At 46.4% G+C, this 25,985-nt stretch overlaps 1 protein-coding gene across 1 annotated transcript in view; it reads right to left on the bottom strand.

The window, feature by feature from the left end:
• Positions 1-3,887: 3,887 nt before the first annotated feature.
• LOC138666867 (rap1 GTPase-activating protein 1-like) overlaps positions 3,888-25,985 on the bottom strand; it is a 33,136-nt gene continuing 11,038 nt past the window's right edge. Inside the window, exons 6-10 of the mRNA XM_069755047.1 lie at positions 25,632-25,715; positions 20,514-20,614; positions 20,166-20,295; positions 6,125-6,283; positions 3,888-3,971 (exon numbers count right to left, since the gene is read on the bottom strand). Coding sequence (XP_069611148.1) covers positions 3,888-3,971; positions 6,125-6,283; positions 20,166-20,295; positions 20,514-20,614; positions 25,632-25,715 — 558 coding nt within the window. The remainder of the gene's footprint in view (positions 3,972-6,124; positions 6,284-20,165; positions 20,296-20,513; positions 20,615-25,631; positions 25,716-25,985) is intronic.

Below are 25,985 nucleotides of genomic sequence, written 5' to 3'. Positions count from 1 at the left end.
GTCTCTCTCCTGGATACCGCCGCGGGGTGTGCAGGCGCTGTTCCGTTACGTTCTGTTCGTTAGGCACCTGCCAGGTTCCCACGCCTGACAGGGACCCCCCTGTGTCTTCTCCCTGCAACACCCCCTGCCACGGGATGTTGCCTGAATCCAACCCAGTCAGCTTCTGACTAACTTCCTCCCCAACCCCTAGTTTTACCAGTGTGAGGAGTGGCCCAATAAATAAAGCCTTTTGCTCCCCCTAGTGGCCGGAGTATGAAGTGTAAAGTGTTCTGGTGATACCTGGTCAGGAGAACTCCTTCAGTGCCATCAGACGTACCATCACTCCCCTTAGTGGCAGAGCGTCATACTGCAACGACCAGGTCTCTGGGGCGCTGCACTTTCTCATTGTGACTCTCATAGTTGTGGTCTACCTATGATGTCAATTACAGGCTGACTAAATACTTTTTTCCCCACTGTAATTCTGCCATACAGTATTGAAATACATCCGCACTGTAACAGTACCTCACAGAATATAACAGTGCCATACTGCCTCTCTGATCGTCCACAGGGGTCTTAGATTCTTCTGGCAGTGAGGCCCACCTGGTCACATGGAGTGCGACACTTCAGCACCAGAAGAACCAAAGATCAGCGCGGAACGTTGCGCTGTTGCGATGGTGTAAGGAGTCAGGCGAGGGCCTAGGACAGGGGAGTACAAAGTGTTTTATTATTTTTTTAACCCCTTCTCTGCCCCCGTTTATTATGCTTTGGAGTCTGGATAAACAGCAATTTGGGCACTTTTGGTTCGGACAGATTTTTTTCGGATCAAATTGAATCGAGCGAATCCGTCTGAAAATAAAATTGTGAGTTTCGCTCATCTTTACTCCTTCAGAAGCACAAATTAAACGGAGGTATGGAAAAAATTGCTACCACTGCACCGAGACCCTCCAAGCCCTACGCAAAGCATGGAAACCCCCACGTCCCCCCGTCCTGGCGCTGGGCCGCAGAATGCTAGCTCCACATACGCTATGGATAATGTATCCAGCAATGTCTACAGCTGGCATGGCAAATTAAGTTAGGAATCATTGCTTTCCCTCTCTTCCTCCTCGCTGCCCTCAGTATAACGAATGGAGAAAATGTTTTATTCAGGGAAAAGCTCTCGATAAATAATTGATTGTAACTTAATACATGCGGCGACGGGAATATCACATGGCCACGCTGCCACCTACTGGTAAACCTGCGCAATACCCGGCTATAACACAAATACCGCCATCTAGTGCTGAACCGAAAGCCAGGCAGCCCAGGAGAAAGGGTTAAAGGGGTTTGCCACTATAACAAAAGCGCTCTATAAAAGCTTCTATACTTGTAAATTAATAAACAGAGCAGAGACTCTCCTCTCCTGGGTACGGAGCCAACTCTCTGCTATTTCTAGCCTTTGTCTGCAACTACTGCCACACATCACCACTGCAGCCAATCACTATGCATCAATAACAGCATAGACTTTGTGCTTAGCGATTGGCTGTAGTGGTCATCACTGCTGCTAATACACAAAGCCCAAGCAGCCGCAGAGAGTCGACGCTGCCCCGTGCGTGGTCTGCTGTGCTTGTTATTTCACAAGTATAAGAGCGTTCATTAAAGTGGAAAAGTGATGACATATCGCTTGTACATCAGTCATAGACGACTACGTCAGGAAGAGTCTAAACATCGGAAACAAAATGATCCTGAGACCATATTTGGGCCACTCCCACCCATTTAATTAAGTCACATCCCTTTCAATAAGACACGTCCCTTTAATTAAGACACACAAATTGCTAGTTTTTCGCCAGCTTGGGATATTTAGTACTCTTCTGGAATTCTCATCTTACTACGGAACCTCGTGGACACTTGTCACGAACACCGGAGACAAAAGGAAGGTTTCCCTCCTCCAGTTTCCTTTTTTCTGCCTATCTACTGTTACTTTGCGGTGTGAATGATCCTCGGTGATGAGGAGGCCGGCACCCAGGTAGGAAACCGTCACAGCCACATCGGATGACAGTGTAGACCCCAAAATGTAACACTCGTGTTCTCCCCCTTGTGTTCACCCTCTTACAATATCAGGAGGATACTTTTTGCTACGAGTCGCCTCCTGGATGGTCTCGTGTTACTGGAGAATGGTTGTGGCGGTGGTCGCGCCTGTGGTGGTGGAGCCACCGGTTGTGCATATTTTATTAGCCTTAGTGTTTAATGGATGATCTGGAAGCTGCGCCGCAGTCAGGCCCCAGAGAGGGTCCAACGTAATATAACTTTAACTCTTTACCAGTCTGTGGTCATCAAACTTCAAGAGTCAAGTCATGAACGTCACCTCCACTGGTCATGGCGGAGCTACCAGTACCAGAGGTGGACACACCATTTGGTGCAACCTGAGGAGCCGCACAGGGGCCCAAGGGGTAACGGGGCCACTTCTCCCTTCAAAACTTGGGCCTTATGAGGAGCTATTGGGCTACTAAGGGCCAATATATTGTTCTTTCACAGGGGCCTCTTCTTTCTGTGTCCAACGCCGACTGCTACCCTACGCAAAATCCTGATCTACTGCTGGTGGCCAACTGAAGACTGATGGGAGGCAGCTCAGGTAAGAGGCACTTTTTATAGAATAGGGGCCAAGAACAGATGTGGCCTCTCAGGGGCCAAGTCCAGTGCCCACTGCTATCACCTTCCTGGAATAGTTCATGATCTGTCCACTTTCCTGAAAGCGACAGTCATAACACTGGCACCTGCTATGAGGGCAGCCTCAGCTCCACCTAAGCCCACTTGTCTGAGTGGTGTGAGCCTGCAATCAATAAGGAGGGGACAAATGCTCCCAGGGGCACATACTTTTCTGCACAGATTAGGTTTTATATTCAGAAGGCGGAGGTGTAACTATTGCAGTTGCACAGGTTGTGACCACGATCGGGCCCGTGCGGGTGAGTGGCCAGCCGACGTCAGTGCAAACTTCAACTGGATGTGCGTCCTCAGATGCACCTTCAGCCAAAGTGTATTGCGGCATAGAGACCTGTCGGGTTCGTGTGCTGCAATACATGCTGCCTGCAATCAGAGGCCAGCAGCTGACTTCAATATGCATGTAATTGGGGGCCTATGTTAGTGATATCATGTGCTCCCACTGCATGCACTCTGAAGTCAGTTGCCGGCTTCAGAAGAGGACACCTTACGGTGGGGGAGCAGAAGGAAGGTGACTGTAAACTGTACAGAGAGTTGCTCTGCATTCGGCTGCAGGTCTGCGTTTGGCATTGCATACGCCTTCTTAATCCTGACTTTTGGATCCAGTGGCAACCTCCCTCTGGCTCTAATTGACACAACGGGACCTGGGTGTTTATAGACTCTCAGTCTGCTTCAGGGAGTCGCCGGTGATATTCACATTTTCCCTTGTGAAGGCTTAGAGCTATAGCAGTCGGCTTACTTCCTCTATGGTGCTGTTAGAGGATGTTTACTGTTACCGCACCGAGTCTGCTCTAGTTAACCTGCTTCCCCTTGTTTGTCTCCCTTCTTCTCTTTAGTGTACAGTGGGGACTGACCAGTGCTCATCCCCCCATTCCCTATTCAGGGCCTAGCTCTAGGGATATAGAGAGCATAGGTTCCTGCTCGACGATTAGTGTGGAACGAATAAAGGGTAGGAGATGCAGGGCAGGGCTGGTCCCCTCCATGTCTTGCTTCCTGCCTCCTAAATGTGCAATTAAATCCCTAGAAACAAGGGACCTTTGAAAATTGCTGATTTCTGAGGGTCTTCAGCAAAAGGACCAGGGAAATTTGCCAATTCTTTCCCTCATTTCAGACCTTCTTGGAGAGTGGTTGTGATATAAAGCATAAGACTTTGATCATTTAGAGATTCCTTATTTTGGTTTTAGTGACAATGTCTTTTTGGAAGAAGGTAATGACAATTATCCACCAACCTTCTGGAACACTGCAGGATTCGGCAAAGCGGGACCAAATCCGGGAACATCATCCCGGGCAGTGACGGAGACCTGCAGACAAAATAGTAGTCATTCCCTCACTGCACAGACAAATCTTCACATAGAAACCAACAAGACTGACCCCGGTATCACGGCCTGAGGAAGCTGAGATATGGGGCGCTGTAGGTTGGGTTCCCACACTGGTCAGCTTCTTTACACCCCTGGTGATCACATTGCTTCCCCCACATTGTCGGCCCCACAGGGCCACTGGTAGCTCCACAGTGGGACGATCATCAAACAGCTCCTCAGATCTCAGCTTCCAGAACTCTTGAGAGGTATCATGTGGACGTTTTCTGTCTTTTTTTTTATATCCTCTTTGGTCTTCAACACTTATTAATATATAATTAGAAATGTACCAAGATGTCTCTGCAGCACCCCAGGGTCCTGGTCGTTGCAGTAATGTCATTCTCTTCTAGGGGGGGGGGGGGTGATATTATGTTTCCAGGTATCACAAACATGCAACATATTTCGCACTCCAGGCCACCAGGGGGAGCTATGCTCCTATTTATTAGGGCACTCCTCACACTTAGGTAAAACTGGTTGCCTGGGGAGGAAGTTAGGCAGTTGCTGGCTGAGCTTTGCTCAGGTAGTTGGTCCCTGAGAGGGGTGGGATCTGTCAGAGATCGAGACAGAAGGACACGGAGCTGTGCATGCCCTGAATGCGGCAGCTTCCAGAAAGAGACACTGAAGGAGAATTGTATTGTAGAGAGGGTGAAAAAGTCATAGCAAAGGAGTGGATACCAGAAGGGGATCAGCCCTACAAAGGCTGCCTCCTTCTGAGGCGCAGGCTCCCGGTAGCCAGAACACCGAGGGAGCAACGATCCTATATGCCTTGCTCCAGAGACCGGCAGGACAGCTGTTTTCACGTTACCTGCCCGCCCCTACACCCAGGAGGCAAGGTGGCACCGCTTAGAGGCTGGGGCATGATAGAGTCCCTGTAAAACGCCTCAAGCCACCAGTCATACGGGTTTGTCCTATCCATCTGGGGACAGAGAGAGACATAACATCTACAACAGTTGTGAGGACCTTATGAGAGGCTTAGCAGTAAGGTACTACAACACTACGGCACTAGAGGAAGGCTACTGATTTCCACCTGGATAAGGGGACTCTGGATTTGCCTCCAAACCGGCCGGACTCTGCCTGCCCTGTGATCGGGTGCTCTGGACTGTGGATGCTGAAGCCTTCAGTAAAAGGTAAAGAGACTGCAACCTTGTGTCCTCGTTCTTCACTGCGCCTCTCACCATCCACCATCTACACACTGGGAAGCCCTGGGGACACACTTCACCTGTGGGAAGGTATACCATCTAGCTGCCATAACATCGCCCCAGCGGACCCCTTAAAGCAGCGGTCACCCTGACCGAATACCACAGGTGGCATCACGAACATTTCCCCTTTAAAGACCCTTCCCTTTTATACGGACGTCCCAGGGCCACGGACTGGGTCAGCCACCGTGACATCCCCCTTGTGAACCGAAGGACCCGGTACCGAGTACCCCACTGCCCTTGGGGGCGCTCCATCTCCACCTACAGTAGTTTATATGGCGTGGACTCCAGTCTTTATGATGTATCATTTATATTAGATGGGATTTTACTTCGGCAATCACTTTTGTCTCGGGATTATTTTATCTTTATATATCTCTGCTAAAAGCTGGAGACATTTATTAACCTCAATGGAAAGTTATTGTGTCTTTTGCAGGAGGAACACAACGCAGGAAGTCAGAGACCACCACGGTCAAGCAAATTAGCTTTACTCCAGAAGTGCCCCCTATGGAAGTATGACCCTATAAAGAAGGAATTAAACCAAAATGGATGGGACTCCGTGCTGACAGAGGTGCCTAGGATTGGAGCAGGTCTGACTGCTGGGCCTCCATAGATCACAACTTCCAAGGGCTCATGACTCTAGATAAAAGGTCATGGTTCCTTCAGCTTTCACCAGACGCAGCGCCACCATTGTCATTACCCCACGTTTGGTATTGCAGTTATCCCCACTCTACTGGATAGGACACAGCTGCAATACCGAGCAGAACCTATGTGCAATGGTGGCACTGTGTGAAGTATGGAAGGTCCTCTGTTATGCACAGGTGTATAGCCCCGGTCACATTGATGGAATATAAAGATATCATCCAAGCCCAGGCTGCATTCACCCGCTGGGACATGAGGTCGTACCTTGTACAGGGAGTCACCGCTGAGGCTTGGGGGGCAGGACTGGATCACCATGTAGCAGTGCAGGAAATGGGAGGTAATGATATCGGGGGAGAAGACGGCGCCATCGTCCTGATAGACCAGGGACACAATGTCATTTCCAATGTGACGCTTCCTCTGGAGCTGAAAATACAAAACTCAGTGGCCTCTATATACTACTGAGATAATACACAGTAAAGTGGGGAAAATAAGGATGTGATACACTTCCGGTTTTGCAAGAATGGAAAGGTCTGTCATTTTTATCGTAGATACACTTTTATTGTAAGAGATAAAATCTTTAAAAAAAATCCAGAAAATCACATTGTATGATTTTTATAAATCATCAAAAATCATACAATTTTACACATACTTCTATTAGGCCAACACTGTTAGCGTTATAATAATAATAATATATTTATTTTTATATAGCGCTAACATATTCCGCAGCGTCTTATATACATACATAACTGTACTGGACACTTCTACCTAACACTTGTACGTTTATACTCATTGGTTTTTTTTTTATAGGGTTTAAACCATCACTTCTATTTTGTACAACCTTCATTTCAGTACAGATTGCTATTTGATTACACCACGCATGCAAATATTTCATTGTGATCACTTTTGCCACCATTTTGCTCTATTTGATCCATGTACAGTATATGGTTGACTGTTTGGCGGGGTGAAGCCGTATTGTGAGCTCTGTTATTTGTGTCTATTTTTAAATTTTTTTGTGTTTTTAATTTGTGTTTGCTGTTTGTTCCAATCCAATAAAATGTACTTGTTTTCATTTGGGGTGATCCCTGTGTTTATAGCGTGTGACTTTTTTTTGCTTTTCACATGACGTCTGGTGGTGCCTTCTATCTATGTAGTTTTTTGCCTCCTGGATGAACCCATAGCATTTCTTGGAGTCGAAGAACCTCACGGAACCGTGCATTATCCGATCGCCAACTGCTCCACCACCGGGGAGATCTAACTGGGTCCGTACCCACTTCTCTCACCTCTTTTTCCACTTACTGACTTCCGCCGCCCACTTAGCCTTGGCGTGGTCCAGGGCCCGGGGCCCCTCCACCATGTACATTGTACATAGTCGGGGTATGGGGGCTGCTTCCTTGACCGGTGCCCCTTTTGGGGGCTGTGGGGTACTCATCGCCCAGGATTCCAACAGAGACTTCAAGGTTTGCGCCCTGCCGCAGGGCCTTGACCACACCGACACGGCTGCCTCCATCTTGGAATCAGGCTCCAGATATGGGACCTCTGGTGTCCTAAGTCCATCTCCTCCTCCAATTGAGCCATCCTCTGCTTCCATTGCGACCGTCCTGGACCCCCGCGGAGCACAAAGCCATATGCCGGCCGTTTCTCTCCACAGGAAACCCGTAGCCTTCCATTTTTTGTTCCTCACTCTTCTCCTCGCTCCGTGTTGCCCTGACACTTTACAGGGAAATTTTGTCCCAGACCCAGTGTGCTGTCATATGTGGGGCACATCATACTCAGTTGCAGGCCGCAGGCCTCAGTTTTTTTTCACATCTTCGGTTGCAGGAGCCGCTGCACACAGATCAGGGGGACACCCAGTTCGATCTACCACTCAAAGATTTCCTGGACAGTTCAAGTTCATCAGATCATAGCACGCAGTATCCGGCACAGCATCCTACGTTTCTTGTTACCGTAATACAGGAGATTTTCAGCTTCTCTTTCTGCTCTACCTGGACTTTCTCTAAATTCACTGATCCTGTCAACCCCGGGGATTCCCAGTCCAGTTCCACAGTATTACCAAGATCAGTTACCTTTCCCAGACGCGGTTTCACGTCCATAATCCTCTGTATAGAAGGGTTTCAGGTACTCTCCATAGCACCTGTATTGAGCCTTGAGCTCCAGACATTGCAGGAATGTCCGCAGGAAATTTTGTAAGGCCTCATATTGCCCAGAACAATATGTACTCCTCCTGCTAACAGCTGACTGCACCTTGAACTTGACCTTATCACTGTTCCTAATGAATTCCTCATAAGGACACATGAGCAACATGAAGCACATGAGGAACATGAAGCACGTGAGTTGCATGACGCACAAAAGGAACATGAAGAACATGAGGAACATGAAGAACATGAGGAACATGAAGCACATAAGGAACAGGAAGCACATAAGGAACAGGAAGCACATAAGGAACAGGAAGCACATGAGGAATAGGAAGCACATGAGGAACATGAAGCACATGAGGAACATGAAGCACATAAGGAGCATGAAGAACATGAGGAACATGAAGCATATGAGGAACAGGAAGCACATAAGGAACAGGAAGCACATGAGGAACATGAAGCACATGAGGAACATGAAGCACATGAGGAACATGAAGCACATAAGGAACATGAAGCACATAAGGAACAGGAAGCACATGAGGAACATGAAGAACATGAGGAACATGAAGCACATGAGGAACATGAAGAACATGAGGAACATGAAGCACATAAGGAACATGAAGCACATGAGGAACATGAAGCACATGAGGAATATGACGCACATAAGGAACATCAAGCACATGAGGAACATGAAGGAGTTCTCTTTATATTTTAATTATCCCCTCCCAATGTTATCGAGTCCCAAACATTAACTGTATCTTGTATTAATGTCCTAGCTTACCTACAGTTAATGTCTAATTTAATCCTAATCACTAAGCTTAGCCTTATCATGTGATCACCCTGCATTATACTCTGTGCATTACTTACACATTACAATAATACATGGCAATTCACACTGTATCACTGAGTTTACAATATACACCGAAAAACCACCGGACATAATTCACACTTCACATTACACAATATACGTATAAAATGCATGACACTATTCACTATGCACTTTCTCCCTAAGGACGCGACGCTGTGTGGCGATACTCATGGGGTTTATCCCCCTCCTCTATGATGTGACCGGGTTACTCTTGTGGCACCCCTAGGGGTATTTGCCACAAAAATAGTTACTGACAGTAAATGCAAATACTAAAATAGCAAGACTGCACTACCACCTCCGGCCAGAAGGGGGAGCTCCAGAGACTCCCCTTGATCCATTCTGGTCTGAGAGAAGAACTGGCAGTTGGGCTAAGGATCTGATAGTGAGAGGTCATACAGTTGAATCTCTAACAGCCCTGTGACTGTTACCAGGCCTAAATCACCGGCCTGAGGAGAAGAGGGATAGAGAAAAAGGACATTGTGAGAACCGGGTAGCATTAATCACTACCCAGAACAGGCGCAAAGACAGATACCGGATCCGTGGCTGTATTCATTACATATAATACAGCAACCGGAAAAACGTGAGGTGATATCAGCTTCACTAGGGTCGGACGCAGCAACAGACACAGAGTTCAGCGGTACTCCTGGAGGGGGTAAGCCGATAAAAGGACTCGGGTTGCCCGTCGAACCAGGACCCGGAGGGGACAGATTGGGCCGGCAGCCAGTTCACATACAGCAGCAGGGCCACACAGATATTGCGTACAATAAGAGGCGAAGACCCCGGCAGGGTCAAAGTAACTCAGAGTTCCCATACAGACTCAGGTGACAGGACTGGTTGTAAATTTTTTTTTGTTAAAGTAAACTGGTTAAACGTTTCAGTGCCTCAGTCTTTCATTTGGACAATAGCCATCTATCCAGGATTGGGATCATCACCGCTGGGAGAACCTGCTGCTGATCAAGTAAGTGCCTGTTCCCTCACGATACCCTTTACACTGTGCATTGCCTGAGGCCACAGCACCGGGTCAAGCCACCCGTGACACCCCCCTCAAGAGACAGACCCCATTGGTCCGGTGCTGGGTACCCCGGTCTCTTGGGCGACACAATTGGCGTCACGAACAGGATCTAGCCAGCCCGTATACCGGGTATTGTGTGCCGTGATTGGAGCCCAAAACTGTGAAAACTTGGATGAAAAATCTTGAAAATTGACTTTATTAAAGAAAAATTCATTCTCCATTGAAAACTATTGAAAGTGACTTTTCTCCATTGGTTATAATGGAGTAAAGATGGCCGCCATCCCCTGAGGTAATCACTTCATAACCGTTAGGCACGAGACTGTTAATTGAGCTACGCTATCACCTGAGCCCCAGTCTAACTGAAAAACTTCAGAATCCGCCATTACAGAGCGCGCGGCGGGCGGGAGCAGCAGGGGGCGTGTCATTGTGGGCGGCACCAAGCTGAGCGCTCTGACGTCAGAGCAAGGGGAAAATCGATCCTGCTGCACAGCGGAACGAATCTACACTATCCCGACGGAAGCGGAGGACCGGAAGGGTCCGGATTAACTAAGGGGGCACAGTATGTCGCAGCACGGAGACGCCGCAGCACTCGGCGACGCTAATGCAGCTGAAAGACAGAGTGTCGATAGAGAGTCCGGTAGCGCAGCGGTGCAAGGAGTGGCGCCCATCATGCCGGTGCTGATGCCATATACCCCGGGTGGCCCGTGGCTTCCAATGTATGAAGGTGAGCCTAATACCCTTGACGATTTCAGAGAAAAGATGCTGGCCCATTTTGACATGTTCCCTGTGGGTGAAGTTCAGCGTGTTAGTCTCCTGATGATGCAGTTAAGTGGCCATGCTAAGCGAGAAGTCACAGCATGGGCAGCTGATCTAAAAGGCACTGTTGAACGCATATTTGCTGGATTAAAAGCTACATTTGAAACCACTGCCAGCAGCAAAGCTAAAGTACGCTTCTTTAATTGCAAACAAAAAGTTAATGAGGGCGTGAGAGACTTTGCCTTAAACCTGCAGGAAGCCCTTAAATCACTTACACTGGCTGAACCCATTTTTAACACCGGAGCGGATAAACTGCTAAGAGATCAATTTATTGAGGGACTCTACACCCCTTCTCACCGGGGGCATGTGAGCATGCTTGTTTTTAAGAACCCTGAATTGACATTTGCCCAATTAAAGGAGAGCGCTATACGTCTCCAGCTGGCAGAGGCACCTCGGGATCAGGATCCTGCGCAACTCATGGCAGAGGCTCCTCAACAACATGGAGTACCAGTGACATCAGCTATGTCCGGGGCCATTGCTAAGCCCCTGGGGCCCAGTACTAATGAGGCTCTTCAACAAAAGCTTGACTCTTTAACTGATGTTGTTGCTTCAATGGCTAAAACCATGCAGGAGATAAGAGGACCCAAGATGGAGTTGTCAAACCGTAGAGAAGGTGTTCCATGGATGAGACCCCGGAGATACCCGACATGGAGAGGACGACCCCGCGACCGCTACCAACCGGATGGACAGCCCATTTGTCGCCGTTGCCAGCAGCCAGGCCACTTTGCACGAGATTGTGATTTAAACGGGAATCCCCTGGGAATGCGGGCCGCTTCGCAGGAATGAACTTTCAAGGCCCAACACCCTGGCACGACAGGTACATCGGAGGACGACCCATTATCCCTATCGTGCTGGACGGAATGCCCCTCAACGCTTTGCTGGACACAGGTTCCCAGATTTCATCTATACCGTATATCCTTTATAAGAGGTACTGGGCTGATGCAGATATTGATAAAGGGCCCTCTGATGTTGAACTAGATATATGGGCCAGTAATGGTAAGTTGGTACCGAAACTAGGATTCAGGGAGATGACCATAAAGATTGGTAAAGTAGAATTGAAGAAACAGGGTATAATTGTTGTTGATGTTGACCGGCGGAACTGTGAACCAACTGTATTGATAGGAATGAATGTGTTAGAGAACTGCTTTTCCGAAGTCATTTCTGTCTTACAGCAAATTGCTGAAACTGCCCAATCCTGCCAGCAGAGAGTTCTCCGGAGGGAAATAAAAGTATTGATGTTAAGGCAACAGGTAGAAGTTGCAGGTGGAGAAATCGGCAGTGTGAGGGTAAGTGATCCAACATCTATTGTAATCCCACCAAAAACAGAAATGCTGGTATGGTGTAGAGCAGCCATTGGTACTAAGGGACGAGATTATCAAGCCTTAATAGAACCAGTGTACACCGACAGCAGGCCCACTATACTCACAGCACGAGGGATAGTCGAGGTACACCGGGGACGAGTGCCGGTACGACTTTTGAACTGTGGAGAGGAAGAGGTCACTTTGCCAAGGTATGCTACAATGGCAAAGCTATATACTGTTGACAACAATGCCATCACAACCATTGAGCCCTTAGAACCAACCTGTCAGGTGGAAGGCAATGGCTCAGATGGAGAAATGGAGGATTGGTGCCAACAGCTACACGTGGGCATAAATTCAACACCTACCCATCAAAAACAAGGGGTGTATAGGCTAGTGACGGAATATGAACAAGTCTTCAGTAAACACCCATTGGACTTCGGACGGATAGAAGGGGTAGAACACACAATCACCACCAGTGACCATCCCCCAATAAAAGAAAGATATAGACCCATACCGCCCTCTCACTATCAATGTGCAAAAGATATGCTGAGGGAGATGAAACAGGCCGGGGTAATAAGAGACAGCTGTAGCCCCTGGGCGGCCCCTCTAGTGATTGTCAAAAAAAAGGACGGAACCATGAGAATGTGCGTAGACTACCGGAAGATTAATAACATCACCCATAAAGACGCCTACCCCTTGCCTAGGATAGAAGAGTCCTTAACTGCTTTGAAATTTGCTAATTATTTTTCCACCTTAGACTTAACAAGCGGGTATTGGCAAGTCCCTGTGGCTGAGCGAGATAAGGAAAAGACGGCATTCACCACACCAATGGGTCTATGTGAATTTAATCGCATGCCGTTCGGACTCTGCAACGCATCCGGTACCTTCCAGCGGCTGATGGAATGCTGCCTCGGACACAAGAACTTCGAGACCGTCCTCCTGTACCTAGATGATGTGATCGTCTACTCAAAGACTTACGAACAACACTTAATAGACCTGGCAGAAGTGTTCGAAGCCTTATCCAGGTATGGCATGAAAGTCAAGCCATCCAAATGTCACCTTCTCAAGCCAAAGGTACAGTACCTGGGACACATCGTGAGTTCAGAGGGAGTAGCACCAGATCCCGAGAAAATAAGCGCCATAAGGGATTGGCCAAGACCTACCAGCGCAAAAGAAGTGAGACAATTCCTGGGATTGGTGGGTTACTATCGCAGATTTATAAAAGGATTTACCAAGTTGGCAGCACCCTTGCAAGACACCTTGGTAGGGCAGACGAAGAAACCTTCAAACCGAAACCCTCCTTTTCAGTGGAACGACGAAAGGGAAGACTCCTTTGAACAACTAAAGAAGGCACTAACCGGAGAAGAGGTTCTGGCATACCCAGATTACCATCAACCTTTCATCCTCTACACCGATGCCAGTAATGTGGGACTAGGAGCGGTGCTGTCACAAAAGCAAGAAGGTCGGGAGAAAGTCATCGCCTTTGCAAGTAGAAAGCTCCGGCCTACTGAAAGAAATTCAGAAAATTACAGCTCCTTCAAATTGGAACTACTGGCAGTAGTTTGGGCTGTGACTGAACGTTTCAAACACTATCTGGCCGCTGCAGAATTTATTGTCTATACTGACAACAATCCGTTGACCCACCTGGACACAGCCAAATTAGGTGCGTTAGAACAGCGATGGATAGCCCGGTTATCTAATTACAACTTCAAGATCAAGTATCGAGCAGGTCGCAAGAATGGAAATGCCGATGCCCTATCCCGGATGCCACACTTGAGAGATGTAGAAGAAGAAATGGGGGAGCTTGAAGAAATTGAACTACCAGCCTTCCATCATCCCAAGGCAAAACATCATCAGTCAAGTACCTATCAGAAACAACAAGAGGTGAATTTAAATCCGTTAGCACACCATAGATGGGCTGACACCCAAGACAGCAATCCGGCTGTGAAGTTGGTGAAGGAACTGTTAACTGAGCAAAGTGCATATCCCGATGAGGATGCCCCAGAAGAGACGCATCAACTCTGGAAAGAGAGAGGCAAAATGTTCCTGTATCAAGGGAAGCTCTGTAGAAGGTACACCAATCCGAAAACACATGAATTGGTTTGGCAGATTATCGTGCCTAAACAAGATGTCAAGATGGTCCTCGAAGCTTACCATAATGGTGCTGGTCACTTCGGTTGGAAAAAGTTAGAAGTACTTCTAAGAGAAAGATTTTATTGGGTCGGGATGAGAAAATCAATCGAACAGTGGTGCAGAAATTGTGGCCCGTGCAACCTCAGAAGAAACGATCAAAAGAACCAAAGAGCACCACTGCAGCCCATAATCACCAAACAACCACTTGAACTTGTAGCCATGGACCACGTGAAGTTGACACCAAGCTGGTCTGGCTATGTCTATGCCTTGACCATCGTGGACCATTATTCACGCTTCTTGGTAGTAGTACCCGTAAAAGATCTGACAGCAAAAACAGCAGCCAAAGCGTTCCAAACGTACTTTTGTAGACCCCATGGATATCCGGAACAGGTTCTCACCGACCAAGGTACAGCCTTTGAATCAGAGATCTTCAGAGAATTCTGTAATATGTATGGTTGCAAAAAGATCCGGACGACGGCCTATCATCCACAAACAAACGGCTTATGCGGGAAGATGAACCATATTGTAATAGAACTACTAAAGACTTTACCTGAGGCAGAAAGGAATCAATGGCCAGAGAAATTGCCTGACTTGGTGGATCTGTATAATCATGTCCCGGTGAGCTCCACCAACTGCACCCCAGCTTACCTTATGCGTGCAAGACCCGGCCAATTACCAATCGATCTAGAAATGGGAATTCTGAAACCAGACGCAGAAGTCCAAGACTCCAATTGGGATATCATACGGCAAAAGCAGTATCGCCAAGTGCAAGAGAGTGTGGAAAGAAGCCTTCAGCAAACTAGAGAAAGACAAGAGCGAACTTTCAACCAGAATGCTCTAGCGACCCCATTAAGACCAGGTGACCAAGTGCTCAAGAGAAATCGTCGAACCAATAAACTGGACAATCAGTGGGAAGCCGTACCCTACACAGTTTTACCAACAAGAGTGGATAATCCTAAAATGTGTCTCATTAGCAAAAACGGAGGCTTAACATCTGTACTAGTGTCAAGAGACAATCTTAAATTATGTCCGGAAGCATTGAAAGAGCCAGACGTTGTCCAGCCAGAACCAGAAGTTATTCAACCCATACAGGTTCAACCAGTAAAGGAAAAAGAAGAGGAAGTGTATCACACCTGTATAGGAGACTTTCCCAAAACCCTACTAACATACCATGGTGCAGTAGTGGTTCCCATGGTGGCCTTTTACCCAACACCGAACCCAATACCAGAAGTCCCAAGACAGGAAGAGGCTGACCCCGTACTACAGGAGGTTCCAGGCCAGGAAGAACAGATTCCTGGTCAGAGTAATCCCATTCACGGTGGACTTGCCAACTCCATAGTCGTGGAATTATCTTTAGCAGAGCGGGCAGATACTACATCCGCAGTAGACAGTAGTACACCACATGAAGAGACACCGCTATTACGTAGATCACAGCGTAGTACCCAGGGTCAATTACCGGCCAGGTATGCAGATTACCAACTATAAAGCTCATAATGTGAATTGTATATATGTTATGCCGTATATAGTTAAACAGAAAATGTAGTATAGTCATTGTTATCAGTCTGCAACGTTTAAGCCCAGTGCCTACAGAGACTTGTCTGTATGAACTTCTTGCATATTCTTGAACTTTTTATCAGCCCGGAGGCACTAAATCAAAGCTCTGGAAAGACTGCTTTTTGAACTTTGCTCCTCGCTCTTTTTGAACTTTCTTTAGACTTTATATTGATAACTCCGTTGGAAAAATGGAACTAAATTCCTGGACACTAAGTACAGTGCCTTTCCTAATACCTTCAAGGATAGAACTGTATTAATGGACGCTATTTGAAGTGACTTTGTACAGAACTATATTTTTGTTTCCTCGAGTGGTTTTTGTAACTTTTCATTTTTAAGACTCTGTACATATTAATTGTTATTTCAAAATGTTATTGTCCCACAGTCCCGGAGTACTGTTCTTAACTAAGGGGGAATGTGGCACCCCTAGGGGTATTTGCCACAAAAATAGTTACTGACAGTAAATGCAAATACTAAAATAGCAAGACTGCACTACCACCTCCGGCCAGAAGGGGGAGCTCCAGAGACTCCCCTTGATCCATTCTGTCTGAGAGAAGAACTGGCAGTTGGGCTAAGGAGCTGAAAGTGAGAGGTCATGCAGTTGAATCTCTAACAGCCCTGTGACTGTTACCAGGCCTAAATCACCGGCCTGAGGAGAAGAGGGATAGAGAAAAAGGACATTGTGAGAACCGGGTAGCATTAATCACTACCCAGAACAGGCGCAAAGACGGATACCGGATCCGTGGCTGTATTCATTATATATAATACAGCAACCGGAAAAACGTGAGGTGATATCAGCTTCACTAGGGTCGGACGCAGCAACAGACACAGAGTTCAGCGGTACTCCTGGAGGGGGTAAGCCGATAAAAGGACTCGGGTTGCCCGTCGAACCAGGACCCGGAGGGGACAGATTGGGCCGGCAGCCAGTTCACATACAGCAGCAGGGCCACACAGAAACTGCGTACAATAAGAGGCGAAGACCCCGGCAGGGTCAAAGTAACTCAGAGTTCCCATACAGACTCCGGTGACAGGACTGGTTGTAAATTTTTTTTTGTTAAAGTAAACTGGTTAAACGTTTCAGTGCCTCAGTCTTTCATTTGGACAATAGCCATCTATCCAGGATTGGGATCATCACCGCTGGGAGAACCTGCTGCTGATCAAGTAAGTGCCTGTCCCCTCATGATACCCCTTACACTGTGCATTGCCTGAGGCCACAGCACCGGGTCAAGCCACCCGTGACATCCCCCTCAAGAGACAGACCCCATTGGTCCGGTGCTGGGTACCCCGGTCTCTTGGGCGACACACTCTCTTTCTCCAGGATCCAACAGGTCTTATGCAGCCTCAGGCTGCCGTCACACTAGCAGTATTTGGTCAGTATTTTACATCAGTATTTGTAGCCAAAACCAGGAGTGGAACAAATAGAGGAAAAGTATAATAGAAACATCTGCACCACTTCTGCATTTATCACCCACTCCTGGTTTTGGCTACAAATACTGATGTAAAATACTGACCAAATACTGCTAGTGTGGCGGCAGCCTTACTCTTTCTTTTCACTCCTTTAACCCTCTGTTTATTTCCCAGAGGATCATTTATCTTTTTTGACCATCTTTCAAGATTGCTGGACTGCTCTTAGGGGGGTTATAAGCTTTATTTACTTAATCATTATTATTATTTTGCTACATTTTGTGAGTCTGCAGGCCTTATCCCGATGAGTTATTTTTGTCTTCGGTACCACGATTGGATTTTGTCATCACATTTGGTGCTATCGGTTCATTTGCAGGATTTCTCCTGGTGAGCCTCATCAGCTCTGGTTACCATCCTGAGCAGCCTGGTGTGTTTTATCATAACTTACTCCCGCTGCACATGGTGGAGCCAGGTCTCTGTGTGGTGTTGGGGGCACTTACAGTACAAGGCCCTGCACACTGTCCTTCATTTGTTAACCTTGTGGTTTTTTAATTGTTTTTAACTTGTTTGTGGCTAGTCTAACTTAAATTGTCTTAATAAAATTAATATTGTTATTTGTTATATGGTTTGTGGCGATCCTTACCTTTACACGCTACTGTCTTCTCTTTGGTCACACATGTATTTTTGTAGAGTGTGGTTGGTGATCCCATATATTAACCATTACTAGTGCCCTCGGGTTTTTTGTCTCTCTTGACACTATTCACATGACGTGACTGTTGTCTTCAGGGGCAGGAACGTGACAGTACAGTCCACAACCGTGCAATAGTTATCACTGGGGAGCAATATTAGAGGGACCACAAGTACAGTGAGTATCTCAGGAGTCATTATTGTAGAAATAACCACTAGTGGGGCAGCTGAGTGGTCAAAATTAGGGGGTCACAGTTATCAGTTGATTATCCCAAGGGTCAATATTAGGCAGGGTCCCAGTTACCAGTAGGGTGCCCCAATGGTCAATATTAGGTGGTTCACAATTACTAGTAGGGTACCCCAAGGGTCAATAGTAGAGGGGTCACAGTTACCAGGAGGATACCCCAGAGATCAATATTAGAGGGTTCACAGTTACCAGTACAGTATCCGAAGGGTCAATATTAGAGGAGTCACAGTTATCAGAAGGGTACCTCAGGGGTCAGTATTAGAGAGGGCACATTTACCAGTAGGGTACCCAAAGGGTCAATATTAGAGGGGTCACAGTTAACAGTAGAATGCCCCAAGGGTCAATGTTAAAGGGGTCACAGTCACCAGTAGGGTGCCCCAATGGTCAATATTAGGTGGTTCACAATTACTAGTAGGGTACCCCAAGGGTCAATAGTAGAGGGGTCACAGTTACCAGGAGGATTCCCCAGAGATCAATATTAGAGGGTTCACAGTTACCAGTACAGTATCCGAAGGGTCAATATTAGAGGAGTCACAGTTATCAGAAGGGTACCTCAGGGGTCAGTATTAGAGAGGGCACATTTACCAGTAGGGTAGCCAAAGGGTCAATATTAGAGGGGTCACAGTTAACAGTAGAGTGCACCAAGGGTCAATGTTAAAGGGGTCACAGTTACCAGTAGGGTGCTTGAAGTGTCAATATTAGAGGGGTCACAGTTACCAGAAGGGTACCTCAGGGGTCAGTATTAGAGAGGGCACATTTACCAGTAGGGTACCCAAAGGGTCAGTATTAGAGGGGTCACAGTTTACAGTAGAGTGCCCCAAGGGTCAATGTTAAAGGGGTCACAGTTACCAGTAGGGTGCTTGAAGTGTCAATATTAGAGGGGTCACAGTTACCAGAAGGGTACTTCAGGGGTCAGTATTAGAGAGGGCACATTTACCAGTAGGGTACCCGAAGGGTCAATATTAGAGGGGTCACAGTTAACAATAGAGTACCCCAAGGGTAAATGGTAAAGGGGTCACAGTTACCAGTAGGGTGCTTGAAGTGTCAATATTAGAGGGGTCACAGTTACCAGGAGGATACTTCATAGGTCAATATTAGAGGGGTCATCAGAAGGCCTGTGGGTACCCCAGAGGTCAATATTAAAAGGGTCACAGTTACCAGGATGACACTCAGAGGTCAATATAAGAGTAGTAAATGTTAAAGGGGTCATCAGTAAGCCTATGGGGTACCCCAGAGGTCAATATTAAAAGGGTCACAGTTACCAGGATGATACCCAGAGATCATTATATGAGTGGTAAATATTGGAAGGGTCACCAATAGACCCGTGGGGTATCCAAGGTGTCATTGTTAAAGGGGTCACAGTTCCCAGTTTGTACCCCAGAGGGTATTATTGGAGAGGTCAGAGTTATGAATATGGGCAATGTTAGAAGGGTCACAATTACATTGGGTGCCCCAGGGCTCATTATTATAGAAGTGACAATTACCAATGGATTATTTCAGGCATCAAAATTAAAGGGGTCACCCTTACCAGTGCCATATCTCTATGGTCAATTTTGGAGAGCCCCCAGTTAGTAGCTTGTACCTCAGGGGTTAATATTGGAGAGGTCCCAGTTATCAATGGGTTACACCTGGGGTCCATATTAGTGAGGTCACAGTTATGGTCGGTTCCCTATGGAGGCAGTATTGACTCCAATACTTGTCAATATATTGATCTTATATAGGGCTTATTGGCTATAAACTATATTGCTGCAGATGAGACTAAAATCTGCAATCAACAGAGGAGTGGGTAATGTAATATTCCAGAGGGATTTATTTAGGCAAAAATGTGTGGTTCAATTTGTCTAAATTTATTAAAATACACCCCTCCCCCGTGCCGCCTATCAATTTACATGAAGCAGAAGACTGCATCAGCCAGAACAGGGTCACATGACTTCTGGCTTCCAATAAAACTTCACATCACGCAGCCAATCTATGATGGCTATAATAGCCAATATAAAAGCCGAGGCAAGGAATGGAAGAGACAATTTGTTATGAATCTGGATAGTGAGCGGACGTCACACTTTACAGCTCAGCAGTAGAGATAAGGAGAGAAAGCCAAAGCACTGGAGAATCATTGCAGACACATATGAAGACTGTGTAGAATTTCACACCGACCTGTTGCACGTCCCCTGCTGTGTAGGGCAGTTTTGTCGACACATGGAACATAATCTCGTGGCCCCGGAACGTGGTATACACTGACTCTGTCCCCGTCTGACCCTGCGATACATCCAAACCGCCACGGAATCTAAAGTGTCAAAAATGAATCATCAGATCAGCCTCCCCTCCCCCGCCAGACGCTCGGTATCTGCACAACATGGAAAGGCGCGATAAATGTTTACCCGGCCGTCCTGCGTGCATTATTTATGTCCCTGCATTATTGAAAAGTTCATCATGTCTCACAGGGTCCCGGTCTATTAACAATGCGGGGTCCCACAACACACGCGCTCACCGCCACACTCTCACCCTTTGAAATTCTGCAAGTTGATTTTCTCGCCTAAGAAATCGAGAAATTCTGCAAATCCCAAACTCTCCTCTGTGTTTCCAAACATCTCGGACTCAGTCACCTAGAAAGGAAAAAGGAGAAGACAGATGACAATGATGGCTAAGGACATAAGAAAAGGCACACTCCAGGGAAACTGCAGGGAAACGCGGGATTTCCCTGTTATACGATAGGGTCCTTACAGGAGACCTCCATATAAAACCAAAAAGCTCAGGTTTGCATCCTGTGAAGGCTAGAGATCTATTTAGTGCGGATCCCCAGTAGTCAGGAAAACAGGCAGCAGCAGCAGCAAATCCTTTGTATGAATGGAACATTAGTGAGAATGTGCAACACATCTCCATTCACTGTCTATAGGAGTGGTGGTCGCACATGCTCACTGTTACTCCAGAAATGTCTATAGGAGTGGTGGTCGCACATGCTCACTGTCACTCCAGAAATGTCTATAGGAGTGGTGGTCGCACATGCTCACTGTCACTCCAGAAATGTCTATAGGAGTGGTGGTCGCACATGCTCACTGTCACTCCAGAAATATCTATAGGAGTGATGGTTACACATGCTCACTGTCACTCCAGAAATATCTATAGGAGTGATGGTTACACATGCTCACTGTCACTCCAGAAATGTCTATAGGAGTGGTGGTCGCACATGCTCACTGTCACTCCAGAAATGTCTATAGGAGTGGTGGTCGCACATGCTCACTGTCACTCCAGAAATATCTATAGGAGTGATGGTTACACATGCTCACTGTCACTCCAGAAATGTCTATAGGAGTGGTGGTTGCACATGCTCACTGTCACTCCAGAAATGTCTATAGGAGTGGTGGTCGCACATGCTCACTGTCACTCCAGAAATGTCTATAGGAGTGGTGGTCGCACATGCTCACTGTCACTCCAGAAATGTCTATAGGAGTGGTGGTCACACATGCTCAGTGTCGCTCCAGCAATATCTATAGGAGTGGTGGTCGCACATGCTCACTGTCACTCCAGAAATGTCTATAGGAGTGGTGGTCGCACATGCTCACTGTCACTCCAGAAATGTCTATAGGAGTGGTGGTCGCACATGCTCACTGTCACTCCAGAAATGTCTATAGGAGTGGTGGTCGCACATGCTCACTGTCACTCCAGAAATGTCTATAGGAGTGGTGGTCACACATGCTCAGTGTCGCTCCAGCAATATCTATAGGAGTGGTGGTCGCACATGCTCACTGTCACTCCAGAAATATCTATAGGAGTGATGGTTACACATGCTCACTGTCGCTCCAGAAATATCTATAGGAGTGGTGGTCGCACATGCTCACTGTCACTTCCCCAATGTCTATAGGACTGGTGGTCGCACATGCTCACTGTTGCTCTAGCAATGTCTATAAGAGTGGTGGTCGCACATGCTCAGTGTCGCTCCAGCAATATCTATAGGCCTGGTGGTCGCACATGCTCACTGTCACTTCAGCAATATCTATAGGAGTGATGGTTACACATGCTCACTGTCACTCCAGAAATGTCTATAGGAGTGGTGGTCGCACATGCTCATTGTTGCTTTAGCAATGTCTATTGGAGTGGTGTTCACACATGCTCACTGTCGCTCCAGAAATGTCTATAGGAGTGGTGGTCGCACATGCTCACTGTCACTTCCCCAATGTCTATAGGACTGGTGGTCGCACATGCTCACTGTTGCTCTAGCAATGTCTATAAGAGTGGTGGTCGCACATGCTCAGTGTCGCTCCAGCAATATCTATAGGCCTGGTGTTCGCACATGCTCACTGTCGCTCCAGCAATATCTATAGGAGTGGTGGTCACACATGCTCAGTGTCGCTCCAGCAATGTCTATAGGAGTGGTGGTCGCATATGCTCACTGTCGCTCTAGAAATGTCTATAGGACTGGTGGTCGCACATGCTCATTGTTGCTCTAGCAATGTCTATAGGAGTGGTGGTCGCACATGCTCACTGTCGCTCCAGCAATGTCTATAGGAGTGGTGGTCACACATGCTCACTGTTGCTCCAGCAATGTCTATAAGACTGGTGGTCACAGATGCTCACTGTTGCTCCAGCAATGTCTATAGGAGTGGTGGTCACACATGCTCATTGTTGCTCCAGCAATGTCTATAGGAGTGGTGGTCACACATGCTCATTGTTGCTCCAGCAATGTCTATAGGAGTGGTCGTCACACATGCTCATTGTTGCTCTAGCAATGAACATAGGACTGGTGGTCACACATGCTCACTGTCGCTCCAGCAATGTCTATAGGAGTGGTGGTCACACTTGCTCACTGTCGCTCCAGCAATATCTATAGGAGTGGTGGTAGCACATGCTCACTGTCGCTCCAGTAATATCTATAGGACTGGTGGTCACACATGCTCATTGTTGCTCCAGCAATGTCTATAGGAGTGGTGGTCACACATGCTCACTGTCGCTCCAGCAATGTCTATAGGAGTGGTGGTCACACTTGCTCACTGTCGCTCCAGCAATATCTATAGGAGTGGTGGTAGCACATGCTCACTGTCGCTCCAGTAATATCTATAGGACTGGTGGTCACACATGCTCACTGTCGCTCCAGCAATATCTATAGGAGTGGTGGTAGCACATGCTCACTGTCGCTCCAGTAATATCTATAGGAGTGGTGGTAGCACATGCTCACTGTCGCTCCAGCAATGTCTATAGGAGTGGTGGTAGCACATGCTCACTGTCGCACCAGCAATATCTATAAGACTGGTGGTCACACATGCTCACTGTTGCTCCAGTAATATCTATAGGACTGGTGGTCGCACATGCTCACTATCGCTCCAGCAATGTCTATAGGAGTGGTCGTCACAGATGCTCACTGTTGGAGTGGTGGTAGCACAAAAATGCAGCAAAAAATGCAGGTCTCAGGTTTTGCTCCATTTTTAGTGCAAAAACCTTAAGGAAGTTGTATCACGATTTTTAAGGGGTCACTAAACTTTATCAGCAGGCACAAGAGAGAACAAAAACACAGCGAAGAAATGCAGCAAAACCTGCTTTTTGTAAGCAGCTTCTTTTCTGTCAAGAAAGCAGATTTTGCCTGCAGAAAAATGTAGCAGAAACGCAATATGTGAACATAACCTTAAAGCCAAATGGTGCAAAACTTTAAAATAAAAAAATAGTTTTAGCCCAAAATACATGCATTTAAATTAAAATTAATAAATAAACAAATAATTATTGCCATTGAAAGTGACCATATCCCATAAAGGGTCTTTCCAATCCCATGTAAATAAAGCTTATTCATCATGTAATGAAACTTTCTGCAACTTTCTAAGACACTTTGTTCTTTAATTACTCGCCGGCTTTGTGTCAGTGAATGTAGAATTCATTATTTACAGGATGAACACGTCTCCGGCTCATATCCCGCACAGTGTTACAGTGTTACAGAGCACTTTCCTGTAACGAGTCCTGTGTCAAGAGATACTGAAACATTGATAGCCTAAGCAGGTCCTACAACCCCCGGCAAAAATGATGGAATCACCGACCTTGGAGGATGTTCATTCAGTTGTTTAATTTTATAGAAAAAAGCCGATCACAGACATGGCACAAAACTAAAGTCATTTCAAATGGCAACTTTATGGCTTTAAGAAACACTGCTGCTGCTTCCTAGTAAGTGGTTTATCTCACCACAGAGCTGGACTCAGGACTACACTGCTCAGTACAGCTGTAAAATGTGCTCCGTGCTGCTGCTTATGAAGATGTGTACTAGATAGAGTCAGGAGGGCCGGAATCCCTCATAGCTGTGTGCGATCTGTATGGGACACATATCCAGTATAATGAGCTCCATCCAGGTATATACTGTATGTGGCCCATCCCTTTATAATGTCCCCCATCCGTGTATAATGTGCCCAATCCTGGTATATATGTCCCCCATACAGGGCTTATACTGTCTGTCCCTTATCCAGGTATACAGTGATGGCACCCTTAAAATTGTTCCAGAAAATGAAGAATTTCTCCCAGAAAACTATTACAATTACACATGTTTTGTTATACACGTGTTTATTTACTTTGTGACTATTGCGAAAACACACAAAAAAAAGGAAAACTGGCCACAATTTCACACAAACCCCCCAAAACGGGCCGAATTTTTGTAATCAATCGCTTCCTATAACCAACAATAAGCTTCTCACACTTCTCAAGTGGAAATTTCGACCACCCGTTTGCAAACTGCTCCAGGTTTTTCTTATTTAAAAGTGCCTTCTTCCAATATCAATTTTAAGATCTCTCCACAGGTGATCAATAGGATTTAGATCCGGTCTCATTGCTCCCACTTCATAACTCTCCAAGGCTTTGTTTCCATCCATTTCTGGGTGCTTCTTGAAGTATCCTGCTAGAAGACCCATGACGCAGCTTTCTGACACTGGGCACTACATTGTGGCAGCAAAATATCCCCCAAACATCTTTGCATTTCCACCATATTTGACTGTAGGTACTGTGTTTTTTTTTTGTAGGCCTCATTCTGCTTTCGGTAAACAGTAGAATGATGTACTTTATGAAAAAGCTCTATCTTGATCTCGTCTGTGCACAAGACGCTTTCCCAGAAGGATTTTGGCTTACTCAAGTACACTTTGACAAACTGCAGTCTAGTTTTTTATGTCTCTGTGTCTGCAGTGGGGTCGTCCCAGGTCTCCTGCCATAGCATTTAATTTCATTCACATATGGACAGAAATTTTGCGCTGACACTGATGCCCCCTGAGCCTGCAGGACAGCTTGAATTTCTTTGGAACTTGATTGGGGCTTATCCACCATCCTGCATTACAACTTTTCATCCATTTTTCTCTGCCGTCTACGTCCAGGGAGATTAACTATAGTGCCATGGGTTGTAAACTTCTTGATTATATTGTGCACCGTGGACAAAGGAACATCAAGACACACAATGCAAAGATTGGATGTGGATATTAATGCAGATACTTTATTGTTAGAAGAGTTTATGTAAAAAAGAATTCTCTACCCCAGGGGAGCCGCATTACCATAAATTAAGGACATTTCAACTTATTGTAAACATATTAATAGAATGGCCAAACAGATCGAAGATGGATATGTCTAAAGCGAACTCTACTGTCCCATTGTTGTATTTATGTCCCTTACCTGCCCTGGTTTCTGGTATATAACTCCAAACTTGAAGTTGTTCGTTAGAACATGTTCATCAAAAGTCACCAGAAGCTGAGAGGCCTAAAGAGCGAATAATAGTCATGAATGTAATGTACTGTAACTATTCTACATATAGAAAAATAACTACTGCTCCTACGTACAAGAATATCACAACTATAATACTGTCCCTATGTACAAAAGTATAACTACTATAATACTGCCCCCTATGTACAAGAATATAACTACTATAATACTGCTCCTATGTACAAGAATATAACTACTATAATACTGCCCCCTATGTACAAGAATATAACTACTATAATACTGCTCCTGTGTACAAGAATATAACTA

Source organism: Ranitomeya imitator, chromosome 2 (genome assembly GCF_032444005.1).
Source record: "Ranitomeya imitator isolate aRanImi1 chromosome 2, aRanImi1.pri, whole genome shotgun sequence".
In the NCBI taxonomy this organism is placed as follows: domain Eukaryota; kingdom Metazoa; phylum Chordata; class Amphibia; order Anura; family Dendrobatidae; genus Ranitomeya; species Ranitomeya imitator.
This window is presented reverse-complemented; position numbering and strand designations above follow the sequence as displayed.